At 46.2% G+C, this 26,565-nt stretch overlaps 2 protein-coding genes across 2 annotated transcripts in view; one reads left to right on the forward strand and one right to left on the reverse strand.

The window, feature by feature from the left end:
• Positions 1 to 9,486, forward strand: part of chst7 (carbohydrate (N-acetylglucosamine 6-O) sulfotransferase 7) — a 29,196-nt gene extending 19,710 nt beyond the window's left edge. Inside the window, exon 2 of the mRNA XM_085151742.1 lies at positions 908 to 9,486. The gene's annotated coding sequence lies outside the window, so the exon portion shown is untranslated. The remainder of the gene's footprint in view (positions 1 to 907) is intronic.
• slc9a7 (solute carrier family 9 member 7) lies at positions 3,000 to 25,280 on the reverse strand. Its single transcript, XM_085151730.1, has 16 exons — positions 24,952 to 25,280; positions 22,104 to 22,306; positions 21,953 to 22,030; positions 21,083 to 21,159; positions 20,893 to 21,005; positions 20,701 to 20,806; positions 20,006 to 20,142; positions 19,252 to 19,362; positions 18,848 to 18,936; positions 18,022 to 18,135; positions 17,335 to 17,446; positions 17,104 to 17,257; positions 11,273 to 11,336; positions 10,704 to 10,786; positions 9,789 to 9,894; positions 3,000 to 5,377 (listed from the first exon to the last, which is right to left on the reverse strand). The coding sequence occupies exons 1-16, from the start codon at positions 25,181 to 25,183 to the stop codon at positions 5,114 to 5,116; spliced, it is 2,043 nt and encodes a 680-aa protein (XP_085007856.1). The 5' UTR covers positions 25,184 to 25,280; the 3' UTR covers positions 3,000 to 5,113.
• Between the last annotated feature and the right edge of the window lie 1,285 nt (positions 25,281 to 26,565).

The raw sequence follows: 26,565 nt of genomic DNA on the forward strand, positions 1-26,565 counted from the left end.
TCCCACTGTCACTAGTGTGCTTGCTCATAGGGGGTCATGTGATTGTTGGAGTTTCTCTGTATTATATTAGGGTCTTTACCTTACAATATAAAGCGCCTGGACTGTTGTGATTTGTTTAAAAAAAATTTTTTAAAAAAAAGGTTATTCGCTCACTGTTTTCACTGGAAACGCTTCATATAACATTGTTTTTATTCTAACAAACATCCTCAGAGTGATTCAGGCTAATTATTTAAGACTTAAACGTTCCTGCCCTCACAGATAGATCATCATCCCTGGTTCTCTTTTCTCTGTTTTGGTGGATGTTTGACCCTGAATAAGATCATATGGATGAACGAGTTTTGGTTCCTTTTATCTTTTGTTCAGATTCGTCCCTCCGTCTTGTCCTCGTGTCTCTGGTTAAGTTTGTCTTGGTTACTTCCTTTTTGTTATCAGAGTATTTAGACCTTTCTCGTTCTCTCAGCTGCTTCAGTCTGCGTGACAAATATTCTTGTGCAGGACACTGAACCTTAAGAGTGTGAACGTTAGAAAGCCTTAAGCATGGAAAAAGTGCTTGTGTGAATGTGTGTGAAAAGGTGAATGAGGCATGTTGTATAAAGTGCTGTGAGTGCTCAAGTAGAGCAGTATGATTATGAAGCCATTAGTACCAGATCGACTGGCCACGGTTTTCAGGGTTTTAGTACCTGATACCAGGTACTAAAATGTGACAACAGGCTGCATGCCACCGATTGGCGGGTAAGTGGCATCATGAGATCATCTCGTTCACAAAAAGTTTTTGAAACCCCATGACGAGGAAACGGCTACAGGAAAGGACGCTGTGTTCCCCGAATGACAAACAGCCACTCATTATCGTTCTGTGGGAACAGATTTATTTTAAATCCTCAGCTGATTTTTTTTTTTCTTCTTCCAGGGTCGTGGTGTTCAGTCTGAGGTCAGAAGGTGGTCTAACTAAACAAGCAGCTGGAATGTGTTCCTCGAGGAGTTCTCAGGCGTGACTGTTTGCGTGAGGACTGTTTTCCTTCGGCCGAGCCGGGCTGATGAACTGGAGAAAATCTGAGCAAAAGAGCAGCCAATCACAGGCGGACAATTTGGAACAAGGAGGCGGCGGCTCATTTTTCCTGGTTTCTGTTGGACACCAGCCCTGCACGCCCCGGATGTTCCTCCTCAGGAGGTGACTGCCAAGATCAGAGCGGCGGCTTCGCTGTCACCTGTGTGACTCATCTGTCTGGCTTGCGACTCAGCGTGGCAGAGATCGCCAGTGTTTGTGGTACTCACTAATAGCACTAATGTAGAGCAGTGAAGAAGAACTGCAGTATTTTGGAGAGGCTACTCTCCTCTCTAACCCTCCCCCCGGCCTCTCAGGAATGTGCACTTCTCTGACAAAACACTCACATGGGTGTGAGATTCCTCCGTCCTCACACAGCGTAGGGTGCAGGGCCCTGTTGTTTTCCTCAGAAATGCTGTAAATGTTGTAACCCAAGCCTCCAGGAGGGCTTTAGTGTTTGAGATACCCCTCTCACCCCCTCAGAGGGCTCCAAACCTCCAGCAGCTTCTGTGCACAGACAGACGCGGACGCATGTCTGCAGCCCTGCAGCCAGCTCACGGTGCCAGACAGACAAAAAGCTGAATTTTTTTTGTGTATTTAAAACGTTGATTCATTGTTACAGGATTCGTACAAACAGTTTGTTACGTGTGCACACCTGGATTTGGCCGTGGTCGGTTCAATGACCAATGAGCTGTTGTAGCTCACAAGGTTAAATACTGTGGAGCAGAAGGGCAGGTGGGAGGTGGAGCACTTAAAGATTTGATAATGGAAGCTCACACAGCAGCACAGTCTGTGAGCAAAGTCCGCTTTACTTTCCTCAGCTAATGTCCTGCGTATGTCTTTGAAGACATGACTCGGTGGTAGGGGTATCTCAAAGTCTTGGGAGGTTGCCCCCACCTTCCATATGTGAGGCTCAGAGGTTGTTTCTGTACTTTTTGTTGGCGCTGAAAGAAAAATAACTTCAAACCGACTCAAAGAATAAAAAGCTGACACACTCCCTAAAGAGCTTGTGTATGATTGTTAATGTTAAGCCACATTATCTGTAGGTTCATTTGTCAGCACGTCAAAGTTCATTCATATTCATTTGTTTGGCTGTTCTGGTTGAACTGAATGGACACAAACTCATCTCCAGCTCCAAGTTTCTGTTCTCGGACTCTTACAGAGCAGCTTAGCATAACTCACAAAATAATCCTTCTTTATCTGATACCAGGCCTCAGGTCACTCTCTGAAGCAAGCTCATTTAGCTCCTCCCAGTTTGAGGGCTTCCTGATTGAGTGCCCATCACAAACAGAAGCATGAAATGAGCATATAAGGATGGGAATATTCAGTGTATCACAGTAGCACAAGGTACTGAAGCCGGTGAGAAGGGATTAGCTCTGTTAGCACGTGAGCTTCACATTACTGGGAAGATCTAAATCAATCCTGAAAGATGCAAATTATTTTGTTATTTTACTGCCACGATTACAACATAAGTGCAGGCGGCCTGTGTGATATGTGGGTGTTCCAACATGAACGTCCTGCTGTGGGTCCAGAGAGCTGAGATGGGAAGTAAGCAGACCATAATCCACCTTAAATGATTACCGCGACTCAGAATAAGCTGCATCACTCTGATGCACTCGGGTTAATAATACAACAGGACTCAATATGATCTCATGAAATATTCAACTCATAAACTGGACAGGTCATCAGACTTTACACTTTGATCTCAAAGGAAGTGAATTTTTTTTTTTTTTTTGAGAGCATCGTGAAAACAGGTCAGCAGTGTCTTAATAACATCACATATCAGACAGTGTTTACACCTTTTTCATTTCCCTGACTGAATTTTTATTTTGAATGTCTGAAAATATCTGCGTGTTCAAAAATACGCCAATCTCCTGCCTCCCAATCTGCTGACACACACACAGCCACAAACACGGAGTGCGAGTGGATTCGTAAACACCACAAAATGCGGCAGCACTGGGTAAGAACTTAAGATTTTATTAACATGCTGACATGCAGACCACAGTGGATGCAGACGGGCTGCAGAGCTGCTACTAAACACCACAGTTGCATACATTGACAGTCAGGCTACGCATCACATTTCTCACGTACTGCTGGCACAGGAAGGTCAGAGACTGTCTTATTGCCGACGCAGTGCTCCCACGTCCTCGCAGAGAGTGCGCCGAACATGCCAACTGCCTTTAGGACTCGTGCAGAGCAGCACACTCACAGTTTAGTGCGTTACCTTTCACATGACAGAGGGAACGTGGCTCCCCCATGAACTCACCTACACAGTCTCACACCAGCGTCAGTGACCCTTGCTGCAGAGCTCGGCTTACAGAAGCACACTCATTTCCTGCTGTGCATCTGAAAGCCTCGCGCTCAGCTGGCAGCCGTGCTTTTCACACCTGCTCCTGCGCATGCACACACCAGCGCAGCAACCACAGCGGTGGCATGAGCGCAGTGAATTTTAAACAGCTGTGGTTCAGCCGTCTGAAAAAGTGACAGCCTGCAGCTTTCGGGCAGCGCACTTCCTTTTATCAGCCTGCAGCGAAATGTTTGTCTTAGACTGAAAATATGCAAAATTCTGCAGCTGTCGTGCTGCCATGCAATAAAATCATCACTGCAGTCAATAATGACTCAATCAGTCCGCAGGAAACTCACAGTGTGGTGTCCTGTGTGGAGCACTGAAAGCTTTAATCTGGTGTGAAACAGATCAGTGGAGCTGGGGAAGCTTCACAGCACGAATCTACCGGCCCCAAACAAGAAGTTGAGTAGGGTTCACATCACTGACCTCCAAACACAAGTGCAGCTTCCTGTTTTCAAAGTAGTCAGCGCTCAGGTTGCCGGCACTAGAGATGAGTGAAGTCTGCAGTATCACCTACATGCAGAGAGTCAGCTGCTCTCCTTTGTTTCAATGTGCACAGCTTTGGTTTTCACAAACAGATGACATCATCACTTCCTCCCTCACTGAAACCTTCTTCACATTTTTATTCCAAAGCTTTAATCGCTCCAGTACGAGCTGAGCAGGCTTCAACTTTCAGCTTTAACACTCTGCTCATTTCCTGTGTGAGGATAAAATGTGAAGACAGCCTTCATGTGGCGTCACGCTCACCTGCACAGTTTGTTGTGAGACTCTCAACGCTTCTACAATTGCCCACACAAACACAGCCCCACATCTGGTTCTCTGCTCAGACACACACATACACAAACACACAGAGTGAACTTTATAGAAATTATGCACAGCAGCACGTTTCTAAAACAAAAGTGTGATGTCACTCCTGACAATGAGTCCAGAGGGAAAAATAATAAGTGAACCGTGTGTTTCGAGTGAGTATGGAGGCTACACAGCAGACGCACACACGCCTGTTTACCTGCACACACATCTGTGAGATCTGCTTCTAAAATCATCTCTGTGCACAAGCCTGCGAGTGACCATGCTCCACCCGCTCTCTTCGGCTGACTGCTGAGGATGAGTCAGCTTTGCCAAACGTGCATGGGGAAAGAGAGGGAGGAGAACACAGAGGAGGGAGCTCTGCAGCATTAAGGAGCAGTTACGATGGGAGGTGCCTGCTCTTTGCAGTCAGTAAAACCTCTCAACACCTCCTGCTCACTGGGGATCCATCCAGAGGTCACCGAGAGCCTGCTGGATGTTGGGAGAATCATCCATCTTTGCATGCGTATCATCAGTGAAAGCATTTCTCAGCTGCTGCACTGTTTCTGATCCTCGTCCAAAAGTTGAAGCTCCGCAGTCCGACTGCACACTGCACGTCTGTTTTGAAAAATCAGCATTTCCTTTGGACACATAATGAAATACAAAGTTCTTTAACTGCGTATTCGTCCAGAGCAGACACCTGGACGCTGCGTGGAGCAAGGAGGAAGAGGAGTATTCAGACATAGGCGAGTGCAGCGATGCCCGTCTACATGACAGGGTCACATGACAGAATGAGTCACAGAGACTTTGTCCAGCTGAGGTGTTGTGATCCCAAAGGATCAGTTTAGAGTCACTCTGCAGGACCGCCCTCCTGGATGTGGAGAAAGCTGAGGATGAGGTGGTCGGGGGGTGGGTGTGGGTGGCGGGGACGGGTGGGGTCAGATGTGGTCCTCGATGGGGAAAACGAGGCGTGTCCCTCGGCTCAGCAGCTCCTGCTCGCGGGAGTCCAGCTCACGCTCCAGCGCCTCCTCTGATGTGCTGCCGCTCCTTTTCCCATTCGCGCTCCAGCCCGACCCACCGGCAGTGTCCGCTCCACTGCCAGACGCCCCGTTGGCGGTGATGGCGGTGTCCCCGAAGGTGAAGGTCAAGTCTGCGTCGCCACGGATCAGGTCAGAGTCCGGGTCTCTCAGCTGCTCATGGTTCTGAAAACGAAGCCAGAGCAGAACATGAAGGGGAAGAACGGGACCACACGAGAACAGATGTGGGATGCATGTGGCAAGAACACGCATGACCACACGAGCACGCTGACATGAGTGCAAGGGTTCACAGAGGACACAGTGGATCTACACGGGGGAGGGGCAGATTTAGGCTGGATTAACCTCCAACTGTCGCCCTGCTTCTCTGAGCTGCCTCTAATCGGAGAGAAATCACACATCTGCCCCTGCTTCTCAGACTTTCCAGGCCGGAGAACTGAAAGTACATGTATGTTTTTATTTGAGTGAATTTTGTTGGTAATTCGTCTTTGTGACAGTTTTCAGGTACTTCAGTGATATGAATTTTCAAAGGTCTGAGACACACAGAGCCGTGAAAACAGGATTTCTCTGTGAAACATCAATGAGCTCAGTGATATCACTGAAACATTTGGGTCAGCTTCCTGTGAGCATCTAAAGCTCCAAATCACACGCTGCACGGCGCTTGAGTCCGGGTCTGAACTGATTGGCGGATCAATATTTGGCCAGGGGCCCCCCAGGGAGGACAGGATGAGTTAACTCGGGGGTCAGTGCGGGGATTACTCTCACAGAGGGATCCAAGAGAATTACATAACACTTTCTCTGCAGCAGCAATCATGGCAAACGGAGCAAAGCTTTATCTTTTTAGTTGTGAAACTAAGCCACCTTACTTCCTGTTGACTTCCTCTGTGAACACGAGCAATATGTGAACTACGGCTTTGTGAGCCACTTTTGAAATGAAAGTGTTCGTCGGGAGGGTTAGGGTTAGCGGCGCATCAATGCTTTCGTTGCATTTAGCTCCTTTTCAGACCGTGAGACATCTGTTGTTCTGAATTACATTTTGAGCCATCGCATTTCATCTGTTTCGTTCCCATCTGTGTTTTATACAATTTATAAACGGAGGAGAAAGCAGACGGGGAGCTTTATTTAATCTCCTGTGCCCACACAGAGTCCTGGATGGGCCTGATTACATGAGCCTGGCAGCCAGCCGCTCGCTGGCAAACAGCAGCAACAAACTGGGAGGGGAAGCGTTTCTGTGAGCAGACTCGGGATAGGAGGCACATTCACATAAATAAATGAAACGAGAAACAGTCAAATTACAGTTCAGATCTCTGAATGCGAGCCAGCTCTGAGGGCTGAACTCCTCTTTGAGCAGGAATCTCTCAGAAAATGAAAAGGGGAATTTGCCAGAGTCCATCCAAGTGTGACCGCGCCTTCAATGGTTGCTTGTGTGGCTGAAATATCTTTCATTACAGTGCTCATCATTGAGGCGGAGCTGAAAAGGCCCTTTGTGCTCGCTGAATGCCAAAAGGCTTTTCCACCGTCCAGTTACTCTGCCGCTGAAGGCCTCGGCTCTTTGTGTGCTGGCTGGCAGGCTCTGAGAGCTTCAGTATTCACAGGAAGCCTTCTTGAGGAGCCGGCTCCCCACTGAGCACAAAGAACGAGAGAAAATGACTCCTAACCACTCACTGTGTCCCAGAACGGCTCGGAAATCAATTTCTGTGGAAAAACATCTCCTAAAGAAGTTTTTCTGTGCTGAAACGCACACACACAACACCACAATCAGCTGATTTTTCTGTAATATCATGCTGTAAATATTTACAGAGTTACAGGTCCTGAAAGGTCCTGGAAGAACAAAATAGTGTGTTTTTGAACAAGTCTAGATGACTTTTCCAGCATTTCAACTTCATGAATCCAGCAGAGATCTGTTATCTTGAGGGCTGAAAACACTGAATCAGTTTAATAAATAAATGTAGTCCAGAAATATTCACAGTGTAAGTTATTGTGTAGTGAATATAACAGTGTGGGCTGTGGGGTATATACAGTGGGGCAAAAAAGTATTTAGTCAGCCACCGATTGTGCAAGTTCCCCCACTTAAAATGATGACAGAGGTCAGTAATTTGCACCAGAGGTACACTTCAACTGTGAGAGACAGAATGTGAAAAAAAAATCCATGAATTCACATGGTAGGATTTGTAAAGAATTTATTCGTAAATCAGGGTGGAAAATAAGTATTTGGTCACCTCAAACAAGGAAAATCCCTGGCTCTCACAGACCTGTAACGTCTTCTGTAAGAAGCTTTTCTGTCCCCCACTCGTTACCTGTATGAATGGCACCTGTTTGACCTCATCATCTGTATAAAAGACACCTGTCCACAGCCTCAACCAGTCAGACTCCAAACTCCGCCATGGCCAAGACCAAAGAGCTTTAGAAGGACACCAGGAAAAGAATTGTAGACCTGCACCAGACTGGGAAGAGTGAATCTACAATAGGCAAGCAGCTTGGTGTGAAAAAATCAACTGTGGGAGCAATCATCAGAAAATGGAAGACATACAAGACCACTGATAATCTCCCTCGATCTGGGGCTCCACGCAAGATCTCATCCCGTGGGGTCAAAATGATCATGAGAACGGTGAGCAAAGATCCCAGAACCATACGGGGGGACCTGGTGAATGACCTGCAGAGAGCTGGGACCAAAGTAACAAAGGTCACCATCAGTAACACACTACAACGGCAGGGAATCAAATCCCGCAGTGCCAGACGTGTTCCGCTGCTGAAGCCAGTGCATGTCCAGGCCCGTCTGAAGTTTGCCACAGAGCACATGGATGATACAGCAGAGGATTGGGAGAATGTCATGTGGTCAGATGAAACCAAAGTTGAACTTTTTGGTATAAACTCAACTCGTCGTGTTTGGAGGAAGAAGAATACTGAGTTGCATCCCAAGAACACCATACCTACTGTGAAGCATGGGGGTGGAAACATCATGCTATGGGGCTGTTTTTCTGCCAAGGGGACAGGACGACTGATCCGTGTTAAGGACAGAATGAATGGGGCCAAGTATCGTGAGATTTTGAGCCAAAACCTCCTTCCATCAGTGAGAACTTTGAAGATGAAACGAGGCTGGGTCTTCCAACATGACAATGATCCAAAACACACCGCCCGGGCAACAAAGGAGTGGCTCCGTAAGAAGCATTTGAAAGTCCTGGAGTGGCCTAGCCAGTCTCCAGACCTCAACCCCATAGAAAATCTGTGGCGGGAGTTGAAAGTCCGTGTTGCTCGGCGACAGCCCCAAAACATCACTGCTCTTGAGAAGATCTGCATGGAGGAATGGGCCAAAATACCAGCTACTGTGTGTGCAAACCTGGTAAAGACCTATAGTAAACGTTTGACCTCTGTTATTGCCAACAAAGGTTATGTTACAAAGTATTGAGTTGTATTTTTGTTATTGACCAAATACTTATTTTCCACCCTGATTTACGAATAAATTCTTTACAAATCCTACCATGTGAATTCATGGATTTTTTTTTTTCACATTCTGTCTCTCACAGTTGAAGTGTACCTCTGGTGCAAATTACTGACCTCTGTCATCATTTTAAGTGGGGGAACTTGCACAATCGGTGGCTGACTAAATACTTTTTTGCCCCACTGTATGTCTGCTGATCGTTTTTCGGTTTGTCTTTGGGAAATGTGCTGACTGAAGTAAAATAAAGGAAGACACTTAATAAACTGTAAATAAAAAGAAGTGACAGAGATGCTAGAACGGTCCGTGAACAGATGAAAATAATGGTGGCATCGTCATGTACTTTATTATTATTATTTATTTATAATTATTTATTTGCAGAATTCTTTTAATACACTTAACAAATTAAGGGAGCACTTTTTAATCAGAGTGCAGCATCAAGTCAGTTAAATTCCTGGATATGTCAGAGGGGGGTGCAATAGAGGGGCAACAACCCCAAACCAGGAATGGTTTTCAATTTCCCCTCCCCGTCTTTTATGACTGTTTTTCACTAGTCTTGCATTTGGCTAGGGTCAGTGTAACTGCTGGTAGCATGAGGTAACACCTGGACCCTACACAGGCTGCAGAGGTCATTCAACTCCTCCAGCGTGGCACATTAATACATGCCACTGCCAGCAGGTTTGCTGCGTCTCCCAGCACAGTCTCAAGAACATGGAGGAGAGCTGGACAGGGCCGTAGAAGGCCTTGACCCATCAATAGACCGGTATCTGCTCCTCTGTACACGGAGGAAGAGGGCGAGCACTGGAATAGCTACAAAAAGACCTCCAGCTGGTCACACCACGTCTCCGATGAAACAATCAAACACAAGCTTCATGGGGGTGGCATATGTCAGTCAGGTTTACGGTGCCTTCTAGTGCACTCACTGCACGGCACCATGGACCTGACGGACATTTGCCATAGAATGCCAGAACTGGCATGCCCACCACTGAACTTGAGCTTGTTCTCGGTTATGAAATCAAGTTTTCCTTCAGTTTTTTATGTTAGAAGGCTCTCTGCATCACCCTCAGAGGTGTTCTTCTACACTTCATGCAGACTCACTGCTCACTGTGAGTTTGCTGTGTTAGTGTGCACGTGGACACTCACCTCGTACGCCCGGGGGGTGGTCAGACAGCTCGCCAGCGGCCCGCAGTAGCTGGGTAGGGTGGAGGTGAGAGGCGGGCCACTGTGGGTCAGAATGGGCTTCAGGTAACTGAAGGCTTATTAAGGACAAGCAGCTGACTGAGTCTTAAACACTTTAAATGATAATGATCCACCCACCTGTCAATTCATCCATCCACCCATGCATCCATCCACCTATTCATCCAACCATTCTGCTTATCAATACTTCTGTCCATATGTTGGAGAAAACTAGGATGTATCAGTGGTTATGGCGACTTTAGCTCATCAATGATATTTTTCATCTCCGAATGAATTCTCTCAGGTATTTATGCTAGTCCACACTGTGAGGCACCTTTACTTCACTTAAAGGAGATCTTAAAACTGAAGTAATGGGGCTCCTGAGTTACTGACAGACTCATTTTAACTGTAACAGCGAGTGTTGAGCTCTAACATCTGTGTCAGCTGTGATGACCCTGATACCAAGTTTTAGAGAAAGTCAAAAATAAAAAAATGTATAAACCTGATAGTTTGAGGTCAGGGTCATCTCCAGTGACTAACAGATTTAAACCAGTTGAACATAAAACTCTTAGGTTTTTGTCACTTTTGTCACACTCTGGGAAAAGGCCGCTGTGGACGCTGCAGGGAGGGGCAGGCTGCCCATTTATCTCATAGACAAAGCCACTGCGGGGGTTAACTGGAAAACACAGTCAGTCACCGGGGAAACCGTCGCTCAGCAGAGGGGAGAAGCAGGGAGGGACCAGGTGCACGAGGAGCTAAACACCTTTACTGCAGCCTGTTAGCAAGCAGGGGAACAGATTTTATGGGCTTGTTAACTGAGGCGATTCTTTGGACACAGGACAGAACCATCCTGGATGAGACCACAGAGCTCTGAAAGGATACTTGTGATCGAACGTGTACCACAGTCTGAAGAGCCATGCGCTCTCCTGCTTGGTTTTACTTTGTCCTTCAGCCTGAGGCCCGTCCTGGACAAACACACACAGATAACACAGCTTTATACTCACGGGAAGAACAGCCTATCAAGATAAAATGCTTCACCTTTTAATTCACTCAGCCAGGCTGAATGAGCGGGCTTTTTAAAAAAAAAAAATACAAACAGGATGTGAGTTAAATATCACGAATAATCATACTTATTGGTAATCTCTGCAGAGACAGACTCAGACTCCATGACAACTGACACATGTAAAAATATTTTCTCACATCAGTGAACCAGCAAAGATATAAAATTTTTACTAATCAATCAATTTTTTAAAAATCTGTGTATACTTGGTGATGTTTCTGGTTCTAAAGGTCTGAGGTTTTACGTCATAGTCACTTATACAGTATATGAAAATAATCATTCATAGTTCATTGTGAGCCGTGAATAAACTCATGGGTTTGGAAGGAAAAAACTCTCACTGATAACCAATAACTCTAATAACTGCACAGAAGCATGTGTGAGTGGTGCTCACCCCCTGCAGGACCTGGAAGCTGTCTGCAGATGTCTGCAGGTCTTGGTCTGGATCAACATCGACTCTGAAACAGAAAAAGACAAAGAAATAGTTAAGAATCATCACAATGCTGTTTTTCTGTGCAGTTAATAAATGACTAAATTTCTCAAACTGGGTGCTGTGTAATTATCTGTCTATATCTATCCATCCATCCTTTGCTACATATCCAGGTCTCAGGGGCTTGGTTCAATGGTAACTTTATTGTCCCCAATGGGAAATTGATTTGTAGTATGTCCATACAATCACAACACATACCCACAAAAATAAGCCCAGCGGTAACAACCTAAATTTTATCATCAAAAAGAGTGCAGTGTGCAGTGGCAACAACCTCTATGGTTTAGTGTTAATAATCATGATAATAGCGCTAGGTACAAAAGACAATTTACGTCTCTTTGTCTTTACTGCAGGCACTTTATACCAACGACCTGATGGAAGCAGTTGAAAATCCTTAAAGAGAGGGTGATCTGAACACAACATGACAGAGGTTGTCTTCCTCAACACCTGCCTGTTACAGAAGTCCACAAGCTGGACCTGAGATCTCTCTGAAATCTGACCAGCCACTTTAACCAGGTTACTAAGTGTATTCAAAGACATATTACCATACCAAGCAGTGATACAGAAGGTTAAAACAGATTCAATAAAACTTTTATAAAAAAAAAAGAGTCATCATTTCAGATGAAACATTAAACCTCTCCCACCAGCTGAGAGACGTCCTCTCCGCGGTAGGCGCTGGGTTGGCCCAGGTCCTCCTGTTCAAACACCTGAAATCACCTGAGCAGCGGCTCCATTCGCCACACGAACATTTTAGGATGTTATTTGTGTTGTTACTGTAACGATATTCCCTTTTTAAACATCTCTCCCATCTTTCATATGATGATAAATTAGCTCTGAGGGTTAAAAATGTTTGTGTGGGATGGAAAAACAAGCTGAACCAACACTAACGCTCATATCACTGAGTGAAACAGCGCCCTTTTAATGTAGTGGAATACAGTGCTACACTCTCACTCGGAACCAATTAGCTTCCCCTGAAGAAAATAAATTAATAAAAAGGCTGACCGGCCAATCAAATGACGGTAATTCTTGACCTCGGGTTTTGACCTGTTTTGTGTAACAGGTGCTTTATAGCTCACGCTGCTTTTTATCACATCACTGATGGTCCACAGATTCCTCTGGGTTTTAGTTCACAATTCCATGACACAGTGACATCACTGGGTAGGTCCTTCAGTGACAGGCTGCTTTCCTGCTGCGCTCAGACTATACTGTGTGTAATATTCCATAAAACACTGTGAAATCACACAGGACCTCTGGTAAATAAGCAGTTACCAGCTACCTCTAATATTTAACTTTTTATTAAAATGAATTAATACTTCTTTTTCTGTTTAGCTGTTATTCATAGCGCCTGTGATCAGAAGTGAAAGCATGCCGGTCTCTGGGGGATATTTCTATTTCTCTTCCCTGTAATTGACGAAAAACAGAAGTGAAGAGTGCGAGAAAGAGTCTCCTTTGACGTAACCACACTTACACAATGCCACTCACTGTCCCAGCACCTGCAGACTCCGCCTACTTCCTGCATTGCTGTGATCATTACTGTCATACCTGTAATGAGCGAATTTCATATTCACAAATTATCTCTGCTGGGATGCTCAAAGACACCACTGACCTTTGAACCCATCACATCATTACTGCGGGAACGCAGACAGTCACGCCCCCGACTCTGGGACAAACATCCATTAAACAATCATGAAACTACAGATCCACATCTGCTCTGATCTCAGGGCGAGCGCTGTCACCTCGCAGCAGCACGGTCATCCGTGATGTCAGCCTGCACCCGACACAACTCGGCCTTCACACCCACACAGGCAGATTCAGGGCATTCACAGCGCACGCTGCACTCAGCTACATACACATTAATGTGTAAATCAGATCCCTGAAAATAATCATCATTATCGTTTCAGTGTGGTCTCCATACCATACAGAAGCTTCAGCTGCGATCACAGGGAACATTTCTGCTTTGCCAGCATTTTATTTTAATTTTGACTAAGCAAGCCACTCGGAGCTCTCAGAGGATTATTAGAGCCTAGCCTGCCAACTGGTGCTACAGAGAAGTGAAAGCTCCAACTTCCGACTCTGAAAGTTCTTCTTCCAGATGCTGACGTTTCTTCCAGCAGCTGCTTTCACACGCCAGTCAGCGTGTTTTTGATGGTTTCTATTTTGACTTCCACTTCCTCTTCTATCAGCATCAGTTTCAACATGTTTCGGCATTTTGGTTTGATTTGGAGCCTGAAGCTCTAGCACAGAGCACGTTTAAATAAGGGTTACCGGGGCTGTCTCTGTGTCACTTGTTCACTCACAGAGCACGTTTGGATGCAGTCACACTTTAAAACCTTTATTTAAACAGGAAACTGGCGCCACTGACAACCAGAGAAACTCCCAGCCCGAGAGACAACGGTGTTAACCATTGAGTCTGAGCTTTATTACAACATTTCTTTGTCTCAGTTTTAAATGTTTTGCTCAGTTTGTTGTAAAGTATTTCTGGGCTTTTATATTATTCGTCATATTTCTAATGTTGGCATCTCTCGTCTGCATGCTAGTGCCTTTGTCTTTGTTCCCTGCCTGCTATGGATTGACTTCCTGCCTCCTGATTCGCTGCTTGTTTCCACCTGTGTCTGATTTTTACAAACCCAGCTGGAACTGTAAGACATCACTGCCTATGGAGCTGACAGCTGGCACATCTGGAAAGGCTCCATCAGTGCTCAAAGGTACAAACAGGTGTTAGAGCAACATCTGCTCCATACAAATGCTTTTTTCAGGAAGGCTGCTGTGTTTGACCGGGATGATGTTAAACTGTAGACTGCATCCATTCCAGCAGTACGGCTTCAGAGGAGACGAGTCCAGCTGCTGGACCGGCCCACCTGCTCTCCAGAGCTTTGACCAGCCAAGAACATCTGGAGCATCATGAAAGCAACAACAGCAGGACTGCTGAATCCTACATCAGACCAGAACAGCTGCTATGTTTTACTCAAAGACTGACTTCATAAACCTGAAAATACAAGCTAAGCCTGAAGTTTCCTCCTAAAGCTAACAGTCTGTGATGTAAAGGCCTCACATCCGCTCCTTGTGCTCCTGTTTTTCTCTCTGATCCTCGGCTTGTGTTCGCCCAATAACATCTAATTTCATATTGTAAACTCCACCTGACAACTTTACCTTGACTTTCAGCATCAAACACAGAGCAGCAGCTTCATGACTTTAAATGCTCATTCTCCTAAAAGCTGAAACCAGCACCCTGACTGTCCCACTGTGGTCACAGATTAGTCATGCCGCTCGGTGATAGGCTGCTTGTTTCCAGACCGTCAGGACCAACACTCCATCAGGTCTCACCGTGCCGCTGTTAATGATCTGCACAGAGGGAGGAACACCGTCTGAGGCTTGTTTTTAACCCCACCACCAAGAGGCAAAACATAAATTTACACACACATCACTGCAGAGAAGGATGCTGAGAGCACAGAGCAGCACGGCCGGTTACTGTCACCATAGCAATGAGTTCACAGGGTGAAAGGGGCAGAATCTGGCAGTGCTCTAAACCTCCAACATAATACTTCCTGCTCCGCCCTAAGACACAGCACACATATTAAATACACACACACACACAAGCCCGTTCAGCTATCTTAGTGAGGACCTTCATTGACATAATGGTTTTCCTAGCCCCTTACCCTAACCCTAACCATTAAAAATGAATGCCTAACCCTAACCCTAACCCTAAACCTAACCATAACCTAATTGTAAGCCTGACACTAAAACCACATTCTGAGCCTCAAAAAGGCCTTCAAACTTGTGAGGACCGGTGAGTGTGTCCTCACAAGAGACTGTTGGTTCTCACAAGTATAGAAGAATCAGAATCAGAATGCAGATTTCGGTCCTCACAAAGATAGCTAGACAGGAAAACACACACACAGTCGTGTTTTTATATCTTTGTGGGGCCATCTAACTGATATTATGCTTTCCATAGCTGCTTACCCTAACCCCACCCATCACAATAAACACCTAACCCTAAACCTAACCATAATCTAACTGTAACCCAGTCACTAAAACCACATTTTGAGTCTCAAAAATGCCTTCAAAATGTCCCCACAAGGGCTGTTGGTCCCCACAAGTATAGTAGCATTCCAACTTTTGGGCCTCATAAAGCTACCTAAACTTTGGTACACACAAATACACACACACAGCACACATGTTACAGTTTTTCTTGATTGCTTTGACCTACCTAAAGAAACTGGGATCCACTCAGTTTTCAAAATTATCCAAAATGGAGATTTCTTATACTGTAACAGATTTTGGTTTACGTGTATTATCTGTAATATTTGAAGTCAAATTTGACACAGCCTGTGTAGAAAGATAACACACGGCACTGCCATGAAGGCTGTGTAACTAGCTACTCGCACTGAGTGCTGCATTTTGTATTTTGTTGTCCATTGTGTAATGATTTATTGGATGAGCTCAAACACTTGACTACTCATTCAGCAGTCAAGAAAAACTGTAAACACACACACGCATCCTGAAGCTGAGCTTCTTCAGAGGAGCAGCAGGAGGTGGAGGGAAAGCAGCAGAGTAGCTCTGGCTCCATCTCCTGGATGCTGCGGTGTTTACTGTGCAGCCCTCTTAAGACCTCTGACAAACAGTCAGTACTTCAACATGAATATTAATACTTTGATGAATAATTTTTCTTGATGCATGCTCAATCATCCAGGTAAGGAAATCCCAGGTCGATTCTGTTCATCTGGATGTTTTCAGTGTGAGAAACGTTTCGTCATCAACCAGGTGACTTCTTCAGGCCTGCATGACTCTATTGTTCATTCATTGGGCTAGTTTCTCCCACTAAAAACGTCCAGATTAATAATTTCCTCTTTTACACCCACATTCACATGTTTACAAACCACATTAAGGATGTAGTCGTAGGATGCATTGTATAATAATACAATTTAGGTATAATAATAGATAACTTATCTAACTAACAACTAATTGCAACTTGCATTAAAAACACAAGTTAAAAAATGTGAATAGAGTCAAATTTGCAACAATTTAATTACGGAGGTCTCAGTAATGTACATCAGTGGCATGATGTTCACCACTGCATACAAAGACTTGGAAACATCATGGTTCCTTAAACTGGGAAAACCTGATTAAATGTGCAGATATTCTACCTGTGTATAAAATTCACACACAGTCCTATCTTAAAAATAAAATAAATAAAAATACAGAATGAAACACACTGCTAAACAACAAAACTTAAGCATATAGAAAAGAGACACACTTCATCCTCTCTCACACACACACACAGTTACAGAGTGTTACAATGGGCTGAGCCACAGTAATCCTATAAAGTGTCTGCAGTGCAGGGAGGAGAAACCAAACAGCCACTCAACAAACACATGGCACAACACTCAGCTGCACATCTGCACCACAAAGGTCAAAGGCCACTCGCCGAAGACATCAATGTTTTTGGACAGAGGACACAGATGGTCTGAAAGAGGAGTAAAGAGCCCATCTATGTCCACTGTAAACGGTCATCATTGACCAAAAGTGGTGGCCTATGACACCAACTGTCACAGTCCACTCTGAGATTCTTCCCAGGTGTTTCAACCACCACTCACACCTTGCTTCAGGTGACCTCAGCAGGTCAGGTTATGTCTTTTCTTTACTTCGAATATTAAAAATTTTCTGTTATTATTCACAGGCGAGGATTTAATTGGGTCCAAACACAACGTGAAGGCAGTGCAGCACTTTAATTTTCTAACCTGATATGCAGCCAGGACAGCATGGGTGTGGTTCCACCTCCAAACACCCACACGGTGAAGAAGACGATGAGCAGCGTAGTGGTGAACATCATCTGACGGGCGTACGTAGCTGTGTCGCGTATGGCCAAGGCGAACGCCATCGCCCCACGCAAACCTGCAGAAAGAGATCCTGAAACCACCCAGCCCGACACGACGAGCTAGAACTACAGAGACAGGAAGCGCTCCTCATACCTGCAAACATCATCATGTGCTGGAAGTTTCCTTTGATCTTGTGCCTTCGACCGAGGTTGAGAAGAAAGGAGAGCGGGTAGATATTCAGAGCTCTTCCGATGAAAATGGCAATCTGACGGCCCGGGTTAAGAAGTTTTATTGCTGGGAACAAAGGATGTTTGTGGTATATGTGAGGTCACACACAAAAATATCAAAAGGGACAAATCAGACTAGAGTGTACTGAGCTCCATCTACTGCCCTGCCTGGTTTCTTAGTTTTTCACGTACATGTTTCAGATGATCAAATAAACTTTAATACTAGATAAAGATCTGAGATCTGTTCAGTGTCACTGCCACGCCCAGGCCTGATCACTGTCAAAGCTGCTGAATCACAAAATAGAAGTTGTCTGACAAAGTGAAGCAGGCTAAAAGACGTAAAGAAACAGCTGAGAAACAAAGTCACTGACCTCTATCAGTCTGGAAAGGATTACAGAGGCAGGTAGGTTTACATAACCCTTTTCCCCTTGAAAATTGAAATCATCTTTTAAAAACTGTCCCAGTTGTCTTTGTCTAATATTAACATTCGCTGGATGATCTGAAAACACACAAGCATGACCAATATGTGAAAAAAGAGGAAAGGAGGGTGCAGCAGGTAGTTTTCAGCGCTGCAGGTACTACTCTGACAATGAGAGAAGCTCAGAAAGGATACGAAGGCTCCGATGATGAAGACGGGGCTGAAAATGTGATTCTGGAAGGTGAATAGAGCCAAGCCCATGTAGGAGAAGATGAAGTTCTCAGCCAGGAAATGAAGAACCTCAAAAAGCTGCAGTTTAAAAATATTCGTCATCATTTAGAATCATAAAATATGTGAATGTGGTTACACAGTAAACAGGATGAGCCTCATCATGCCTTTAGGTTAGCAGAACAGATAATGTTACATTTAATGATGAATTGCTATAATAATCCACTCTTTGCAGTAACTGGAGACCAACTGAGAAATGTTTAGTTAATCCTAGTTCAGCTGCTTATCTGAAGAAACTTCTAATATTACATTTGTAGTGTTAGTGAGACTATTTAACAGTTTATCACTTCTGTGTATGAATTTTATCTTGTCGCCCACTTCAGGGTTATTACTGGTGTGATAAAACTTTATTTAAGTAAAATAACAATAAAAACGGAACTGTAGTGTGTTCAAGTTTAAAGGTTAAAAACAGAAATGTATATTGAACCAGGCCTCCTGGGAGGGATCCAGGGGCGTGTGCGCCGTTTGTTCCCTAAAATGACTCTGTCTGAGAGGCAGTAACCTTCCTGCTGCTCCGTGACACTGCCCCTTTTTCAATGGCAGCGCCATGTACTGATCCAAACTGTGTTCCTGCTAATCTCATCCTGTCCCTCAGACCAACCTCCCCACATGGAACTGAGCAGTCAGGGGGGGAAATTAAGGTCACAGTCGGCTCATCGGGCAGGCACCATCTGGCCCAGGCGCCAGATGGCTGGGGGGGCATGCGCGGGGGTGGGGTCACATGTTCACATACCTGCTTGGTGCGCTTTGTGGACTCTTCAGAGAGGTTGTTGTAGGTGTAGTGAGCCTGCGTGATGCCACAAAACAGCACGGCCACAACGCCTGCAGGACAACGTACACACACACACACACAATTTAGAATCACCAGTTAAAACCCCACTGACGGCATGTGTTGGACTGTGGCAGGAAGCTGGCATAACCAGAGAGAACATGCAGACAGAAAGGCCCCGCCCACATAGTAGTGAGTGTTTCCTGTATAAGCGCTCTATGAATAACCTTTTATGATGTATTCTGATGATAAATGTGGGGCGGAACGGAACAGTGTAAATCTGTGAACAGGACGAAGTGCTGCATGTGAAGCGAGTCGCCCGGTGATGGTCAAATGGCAAGGCTGATGTGTGTGACACGTCAGCTCACCTGTGAAGCCGCAGGCCTCGGCGAGGAGGAAGGTGCTCCAGGACATGAGGAAGAAGAGGGCCGTCTCCAGCAGCGGGAAGCAGTGCAGCTTGGTGAACTTGGTGACGTAAGGTTCCGGTCAAAGAGCGTAAACACGGGACTGAGACACCAGTTGGCAAATGTGAACGTAGCCCCACTCCCGCAGTCAGATGATCTGTCCTGTCCAGCTTACAATATTTACTGAAGACACGTACGTCTTTACCTCTACGTCAAAGGTTCTCAGCAGACATCCACCTTTAAAACCCACCCACTCATCCTCACAACCTCTCTCAGGACCTAATCAGTGTGATCAGTGTTATTATACATTACAATTATTACAATACAATTACAATACAGATTATTATACAGATGTTTGTCCACCTCACAACCACGACCTCCACTCAGGGAGCTAAAATCAGACTATTAGAAAATAATCTGACCCAGAAAAATCCCAGCTGGAAAAGGGACTGTTCAATTGCTCTCACCTGAGCTCACATCTGTTCCAACTGCTGATGTGAGGCCGAAAGTTTACACAGATATTAAACTGCTGATAGATCACAGCTGGATACAGGGACCAGGACTGGAAACTAGAGACTGGACGCTCATCTGGGTTCAGCTTTTAAAGGAGTTCACGTGTGTTTTTCAGGTTTATGCGAATATCTGCTGTACTTGGGTGGAGGATGGGGGTGAGGGGGGTCGTGTGGTGGGTGCTGACTTCTCTGAAAGGATATGAGAGCGGTGACCACTCCCGTGGCCGCGCCCATCACGAAGGAGCCGCTGAAAATGCCAATGAAAACCCCCACAGACTTGAAAAAAGCCGAAGCATCAAACTGGTGCGTGTTGGCGCCGGCCGGCTGGTACGCCACGATGGACCTGAAACACAAAAACACAAGTCAAAGGTGACTTGTGATCTTCCAGCAGGGGGAGCCAAAGCACTGCCTGCAGCCCCCACAGGTGGTCACTAGAAACCACAGCTGGAAACATCTGAGTGCAGCGCTGAGTGCAGTCAGAGGTTTCTTTAAATAAAAACAGTCAGACTGCTGGGCTCACAAACACCTGGAGCAGGGACAGGAAGTGGTAACGTTCACTGATCAGCACGCCAGCAGTGTCCCATTTCCTATTTCTGTGTTAAGAAGCAAATAAGCAGCTGAGAGCTGCGCAGACGTTTACTTCCTGAGCAGTGCGGGTAACGCATGCCCACCTGCTGCCGGAGCCCCGCCTCCCTCAGCTGTTAATGATCACAGCTGAGGATGCAGATGTTATGAAGTCATGACTGTCAGCAGCTGGTCTGTTGTTTCATCTACTCAGTTAATCAGACCTACACAATCTGTCGTCTTTAAAAGCACAGCTCACCGCAGGGGTCAAAGGTCCCTACTGCTGATCACTGTCATCTAAACCAGTAAATGTGGGTAAAGCGAGGCATGGACTCACGAGGACAGCACAATGGCCACGGCGTCGTTCATGACGCTCTCGCCGAAAAGCAGCGCGTACAGATCCCCGTCAGCGTGCAGCTCGTTAAAGATGGCCAGCACCGTCACTGCGGAGACACAAAGAAAACACTGAAAACCTTGCTCGCGTTCACACTCATGCACGCCGTCCTCCTTCCCGTGCTCGTGTTCATGCCTGGGTCCGTGGCAGAGATGATGGCGCCAAAGAAAAGGCAGTCAGTGTAGTAAAACTTCCCCGTCAGCTGACCCACTGCCTGCATCAGCTTGACCACGCCGTACATCAGGTTCCTGCGGAGGGAACAGGTATGACACGTCAGTCACGCAGCAGCAAACCGAAGGTGATGTCACACCTGGCTCTTACTCACCCGATGACGAAACAGGAGACGGCGGTGCCCAAGAAGGCGTAGGTGATGATGGAGCCCAGGTTCCTGAAGAAGTGTCTCTGGAAGAAGCAAGAAGAAGAAAGAGAAGAAGAAATGTGGTTCTTCCTCACACTCACCCAGCCAGGCAGCCAATCAGAGGCCTCTGCGGCTCGCTGCCGCACGGAGCGCGCTCAGCTCTCTATGCAGGCCAAAGGCAAAGTGCTGAGTCAGGTTTCTAAAGGACGTGAGCCTGTACAGGTCGGCGCTCAGTTCTGTTTGCATCCAACCCACCTGACTCACACATCAACCAAACAGCAACGCCAGACAAAAATGCTCTTCTTCCTTCCTGTTTCCTGTTTCCTGCTGAATCAGCAGATCCAGCGTGAAAAACAATTTCACAAGAAAAGCACAAAATGCTGCTCATGCACTCTTCAGCTGCACAGCACACATAAGCAGCACCACAGTACAGATGAAGGCAGGTGTGTTTACCTGCAGGTTCTTCTGGGTTCATGAAAGATTTTTGGAAAAGTCGGTTAGGTGATCAGGAAAGATGGCCATGTTCACTCCAAATTCATTGGCTGATATTTCTCATCAGACTTGCCTCCTAGTGACCCACCCTGGAGTGTTATTGGTCAGACTGGAGCGCCTGAGCTGCTGGTGGATGTCTGTGTGGCTCCGCCTATCTATTCTGGCGTAACCTTGATATCGTTCATGAGTGCGTTATGTTATCAGGTGAGATGTGACCTTGCTGTGAAAGCATCACCTGCTATGCTTTAAATGTAAATATGGAGACAGGTGAAGCAGTCAGAGCATCGCCGTTCCTCTGCTCACACGCACAGCCCCACCCGTCCACACACAGCAGGTGACTCTTACCTTCTTCAGACTGTAGCCCGCATGGAAAATGATGGGAGGCAGCAAAATGTTGAAGAAGACCTCGGGGTCAAAGGTCACCTGGAAAAGACATAAAGTTTGAAGTTGCCGGGCGGATATGAGAGATGCCAGCGTACTTCCTTGCCTTCCTCACCTTTCGCAGCATGTCGTTCTGCTCCACGTTGTGTATCTCGCGGGAGTTGATCTCGCCTTTCAGCGTGTACTCAAAGAACTTCCCGCTGACATTCAGCAGCAGTGTGCTGGTGGGTCCCTCCCTCAGCGAGCAGCTTGCTGGCGTCTTGTTGTGATAGCTGTTGGCTGGGATGCCATAACGCAGAATCACACCAACCAGTAAACCTGAGAGAAACAAACAGAAATACCGAAAGGTTAGTGGGGACCTCGTGTCTCTGTTTCTGGTCACAGACTCCTGGACCTGATTTTCCATCAGTCTGTTTTCATAGATACCGATTCATGTCCAGGAAGCAAAGGGGCCACTTTAACCTCCTAGGACCTGGCGTCCACATATGTGGACATCACATTTTGGGTTATTTAGACCAAAATACTCAATTTTGCTCCCCAAGAGCCTGATATCCACTTACAAGGACATTATATTGCTACTGTTCTATCAAAATTTTAAACGAATATCCTCATATGTGGCTCTGATTTTTCTTCAAAACAAAATTAAGGTAAAAAAAAATAAAATCTGGTAATTCTTTGTTTTTACATTCATCGGGCCCCAATGTGACCAAATATCAAAGAGAAATTAAAAATGCATGCCGTGGAAGAGTTCGGGTCATAGGTTGAAGAACACACACACACACACGCACAGTCACACACACACATGCAGACACACAAACACACACATGTAGACACACACTGACACCCACACACACCTGCAGACACGCACACAAACACATGCAGACACACACACAAAAACACACAGACACACACGCACAGGTGCACACAAGCGCACACACACACACAAACATAAACAGACACACACACACACAAACACACACAGTCACACACACACACAAACATAAACAGACACACACACACAAACACACACACAGTCACACACACACACACAAACATAAACAGACACACACACACACAGTCACACACACACATGCAGACACACAAACACATGTAGACACACACTGACACCGACAGACACCTGCAGACACACACACAAACACATGCAGACACACACACAAAAACACACAGACGCACGCACACAGACACACACCCACAGGCGCACACAAACGCACACATAGTCACGCACACAGACACACACGCACAGGCGCACGCGCACACAAACGCACACACACACACAGTCACACACAGACACACAAACACACACATATAGAATTAAACCACTTGCTGTTTCACTTTCTCTGTTCTCTGATTTTCAGCAGGAAGTAAAATCAGGACAAACGTCCTCGTGGCTGCGTCTCATCGTCAACAGCATGAAGCTGCAGCAGCATTTCTTACACTATCACAGGTTTAACCGGTGGAGTCCACAACAAGCCTTCAGTTTTATTTATACACTGCAGTGTAAACTGATCTGGGATCGGCTCTGTTTTTCAGATTTATGTACTTATGTTGGAGTGCTGGAGGGTGGAGGAGGTGGAGGACCGTCAGTTGCCATAGATGCTCATGTTAAAGCACTCAGGGCTTCTTTAAGCTTCTGTCCAACCGTAAGGGATCAGTACCAGCAGACTGAAACACCGACTGTCTCACTGGCTTCAGGGTGGAGGTTCTTTGCCTCGTGGTTCACTTGTTCCTACCACTGTTAATTTTTTACATTGTGTTATGTGGTTTGTGTTTTGGGTGTATGTGTTATGTGTGTTATTTATGCAGGTGGCAACAAAGCAAATGCCCCTTGGAGATAATAAAGTTTATCTTGACCTTGATAAACTAGGTAGGTAACCCAAGTTTGTGTTTTAGGGGTGTGGCCTCTTTGACCTGTGTTAGTGTTGAAAATGTTTGACTTTTTATGTTAATCATTAAATAAAGCTGTTTTAATCATTTTATTTATACACTATGCAAATGTGCGCATAAACGAGTTGGCGCTCTGTATTTTAAAGGCTGAGAGCTTCATTCCTCATTATTGTCTGGATTTGAAATATTGCAGGTGCATGTTGGGTGCAGAGAGATATTTTGCAGCATGCTTACACACACTGATAATGGTTAGAATGAGTCTCTAGGTCAGAAAGTCTGAACAAGATGTCTGACAGATATTAGTACATGAGGTCTGCATGTATAAGTAGTAATGAAACATGAAACGGTGTTAAAGAAGCAAACGTCAGCTGTGAGCGCAGTGCCTGTTTCCTGTTTTTGACCCTGTGCAGCACAGACACCACACTTGGAAAATCACCAGAGCCATGTTTGCCTTGGAGCTTTAGGTCCAAACAAATCAAAGTCTGCCTTCTTCGGAGGACATGTGTGGTTAATGAGTGACACGCTGGACGGACGGCCTCCATCACTGGGACCGTGCAGATGTGTCACACCAGCAGGCCTTCTGACTAATCACTGCAGGTGATCAGAGACATTCGCACATTATCTGATGATCTTTGTTCATGTCATCATTCTCCATGTTTGCTGAGGCAGGACAGCCTCAGCAGAAGAACCAGGCTGGGCTGAGGCTCTGAATCAGCCCACAAACAGACACACACACACAAACATACACAGTATTCTACCGGCAGCAGGGTTATAACAGGGTTGTTATAAGTGGTGTGTGTGTCTGTGATGAGTGTGATGTGACTGCCAGCTGGTGTCACTTGGACTCTTGAAGCAGCTGCTCGGCTGATCTCTGCTCAGACAGAGAGGTGCGCGCACAGGAGCGCGCTGACACCGAACCGGCAGCTCGATGTGAAACGCGCACGCGGCTCTGCACTGTCTTAAAAATAACGGCCGCGTCTCCTCCTCTGACCGAATCACGCAAAGAGTGCGGTGTCGGCGTGCGCGAGCGTGCCGTTAAGCGTAAAGGCGAGGCTCACCGTAGATCATCGCCAGCCCGGTCTCGTGCAGGAAGCGGACCCGCCGGTGCTTGAAGAGCCAGATGGTGAGGATGGTGAGGGTGAGCAGCAGGATGAAGGTCAGCATGTTAAAGCTGTCCTGCCGGTGGCTCTCCTCCGCCTCCTTCTCCGTGGCCAGCTCCTCCATCGCGAAGTCCTCCGCGCGCATGCCCTGTCCCCACGCACAGCTCAGGAGGATCCATGCGGCCATCATCTCTGCGCCATCAGCTGAGCCTCTGACGAGCGCGGCGAGCACCGAGGTCTCTCAGCCACGCGCCTGAGTCACTGCGCCTGCGCTGTGACGACCGCGCAGCTGAAAGCGGGCTGAGGTAGAGGAGGAGGAAGCTGCTCACATGATGTGTCTGCAGTGGAAGCAGCTGCACCACCCACTCCACCCTCCAGTGTCCAGCGTGAAAATACGAGGATCGACGTTTTCTCCTCCTCTTTAATCCTACCCGCCCCCAACACCGTTTATGAAACAGTGTAAACACAATAAACGTGATAAAACTGTATGCAGTCAATTATCACATTTCCACTGTTAGTTGAAATTTTCACTCCTTGACGTGAGCTTGGTTCTCACACTGATCATCGAGGTCCACCTCCCCCACCTCCATCAGTCCCTTCCTTACTACCAGTTAGATACATAGCTCGTTATGACTGTGGATTGTGGATATGGAGCTGGACTGCGGTTTTTATGTAATACCATTTTAAACCACAAGATGGTGCAGCGAGTCACTGTAAAGCATAGGTATCAAACTCTGGCTCGCGGGCCAAATTTGGCCCGCAGCCTAATTACATTTGGCCCGCGAAGCCATACCAAATTACTATTAGAGCTGGCCTACTGGTATTACAGCTAATATATATATTGTTTAGTATTAAGCTTTGCTTGTTCCATATTCAGTTTTTCAGCAAAACTTGTTTGAGTCCATAAGAAAAGATTCATTCTTATATCTAGAGGAAGATTTTTTTTTTCAATAAATATTAACGTTAGCCCGCGACTTTGTTCCAGTTTTGAATTTTGGCCCACTGTGTATTTGAGTTTGACACCCCTGCTTTAAAGCCACCCGAGGGAACTAAAGGGAGGGGCTAAAGAGAATGGCCGTTTCTCAGCACGCGTACTTGCGTTCTTGCAAAGGAGAGTGGCTAAAAAGTTTGGACCCCAAAGCGCTTTATACTATACACAGTCATCCACCCATTCACACACTGGTGATGGCAGCTACAGTGTAGCCACAGCCACCCTGGGGCACACTGACAGAGGCGAGGCTGCCGGACACTGGCGCCACCGGGCCCTCTGACCACCCCCAGTAGGCAGCGGGTGAAGTGTCTGAAGTGAAGTGGACACAACGACCGAGACTGTCGGAGCCAGGGCTCAAACCGGCAACCTTCCGATTACAAGACGAACGCCCAACTCTTGAACCATAATCGCCCATTGCAAATATGGGCGATCGTGTAATTTCCATTGCAAATATTAAACAAACTCTGGAGTTGTGATGTCATCAAGTACAGTGCCATTCCAATTTTAGAATGATTGCGTTATGTTCTTGGGAAGTATGGACTCCTGTGTGAACTTACTAAGTATGGACTAGCAAGAATGCA

This window comes from Neolamprologus multifasciatus, chromosome 23 (assembly GCF_963576455.1).
Source record: "Neolamprologus multifasciatus chromosome 23, fNeoMul1.2, whole genome shotgun sequence".
NCBI classification, from domain to species: Eukaryota; Metazoa; Chordata; class Actinopteri; order Cichliformes; family Cichlidae; genus Neolamprologus; species Neolamprologus multifasciatus.

What these genes read in the sequence shown, in the direction of transcription:
- slc9a7 (XM_085151730.1), bottom strand. Translation starts at nt 25,183, where the DNA reads ATGATGGCCGCATGGATCCTCCTGAGCTGTGCGTGGGGACAGGGCATG. An exon ending in AGAACGACATGCTGCGAAAG is followed by an intron (nt 22,031 to 22,103) that starts GTGAGGAAGGCA and finishes TGTCTTTTCCAG; the next exon opens with GTGACCTTTGACCCCGAGGT. An exon ending in CGAGGCCTGCGGCTTCACAG is followed by an intron (nt 18,937 to 19,251) that starts GTGAGCTGACGT and finishes GTTGTCCTGCAG; the next exon opens with GCGTTGTGGCCGTGCTGTTT.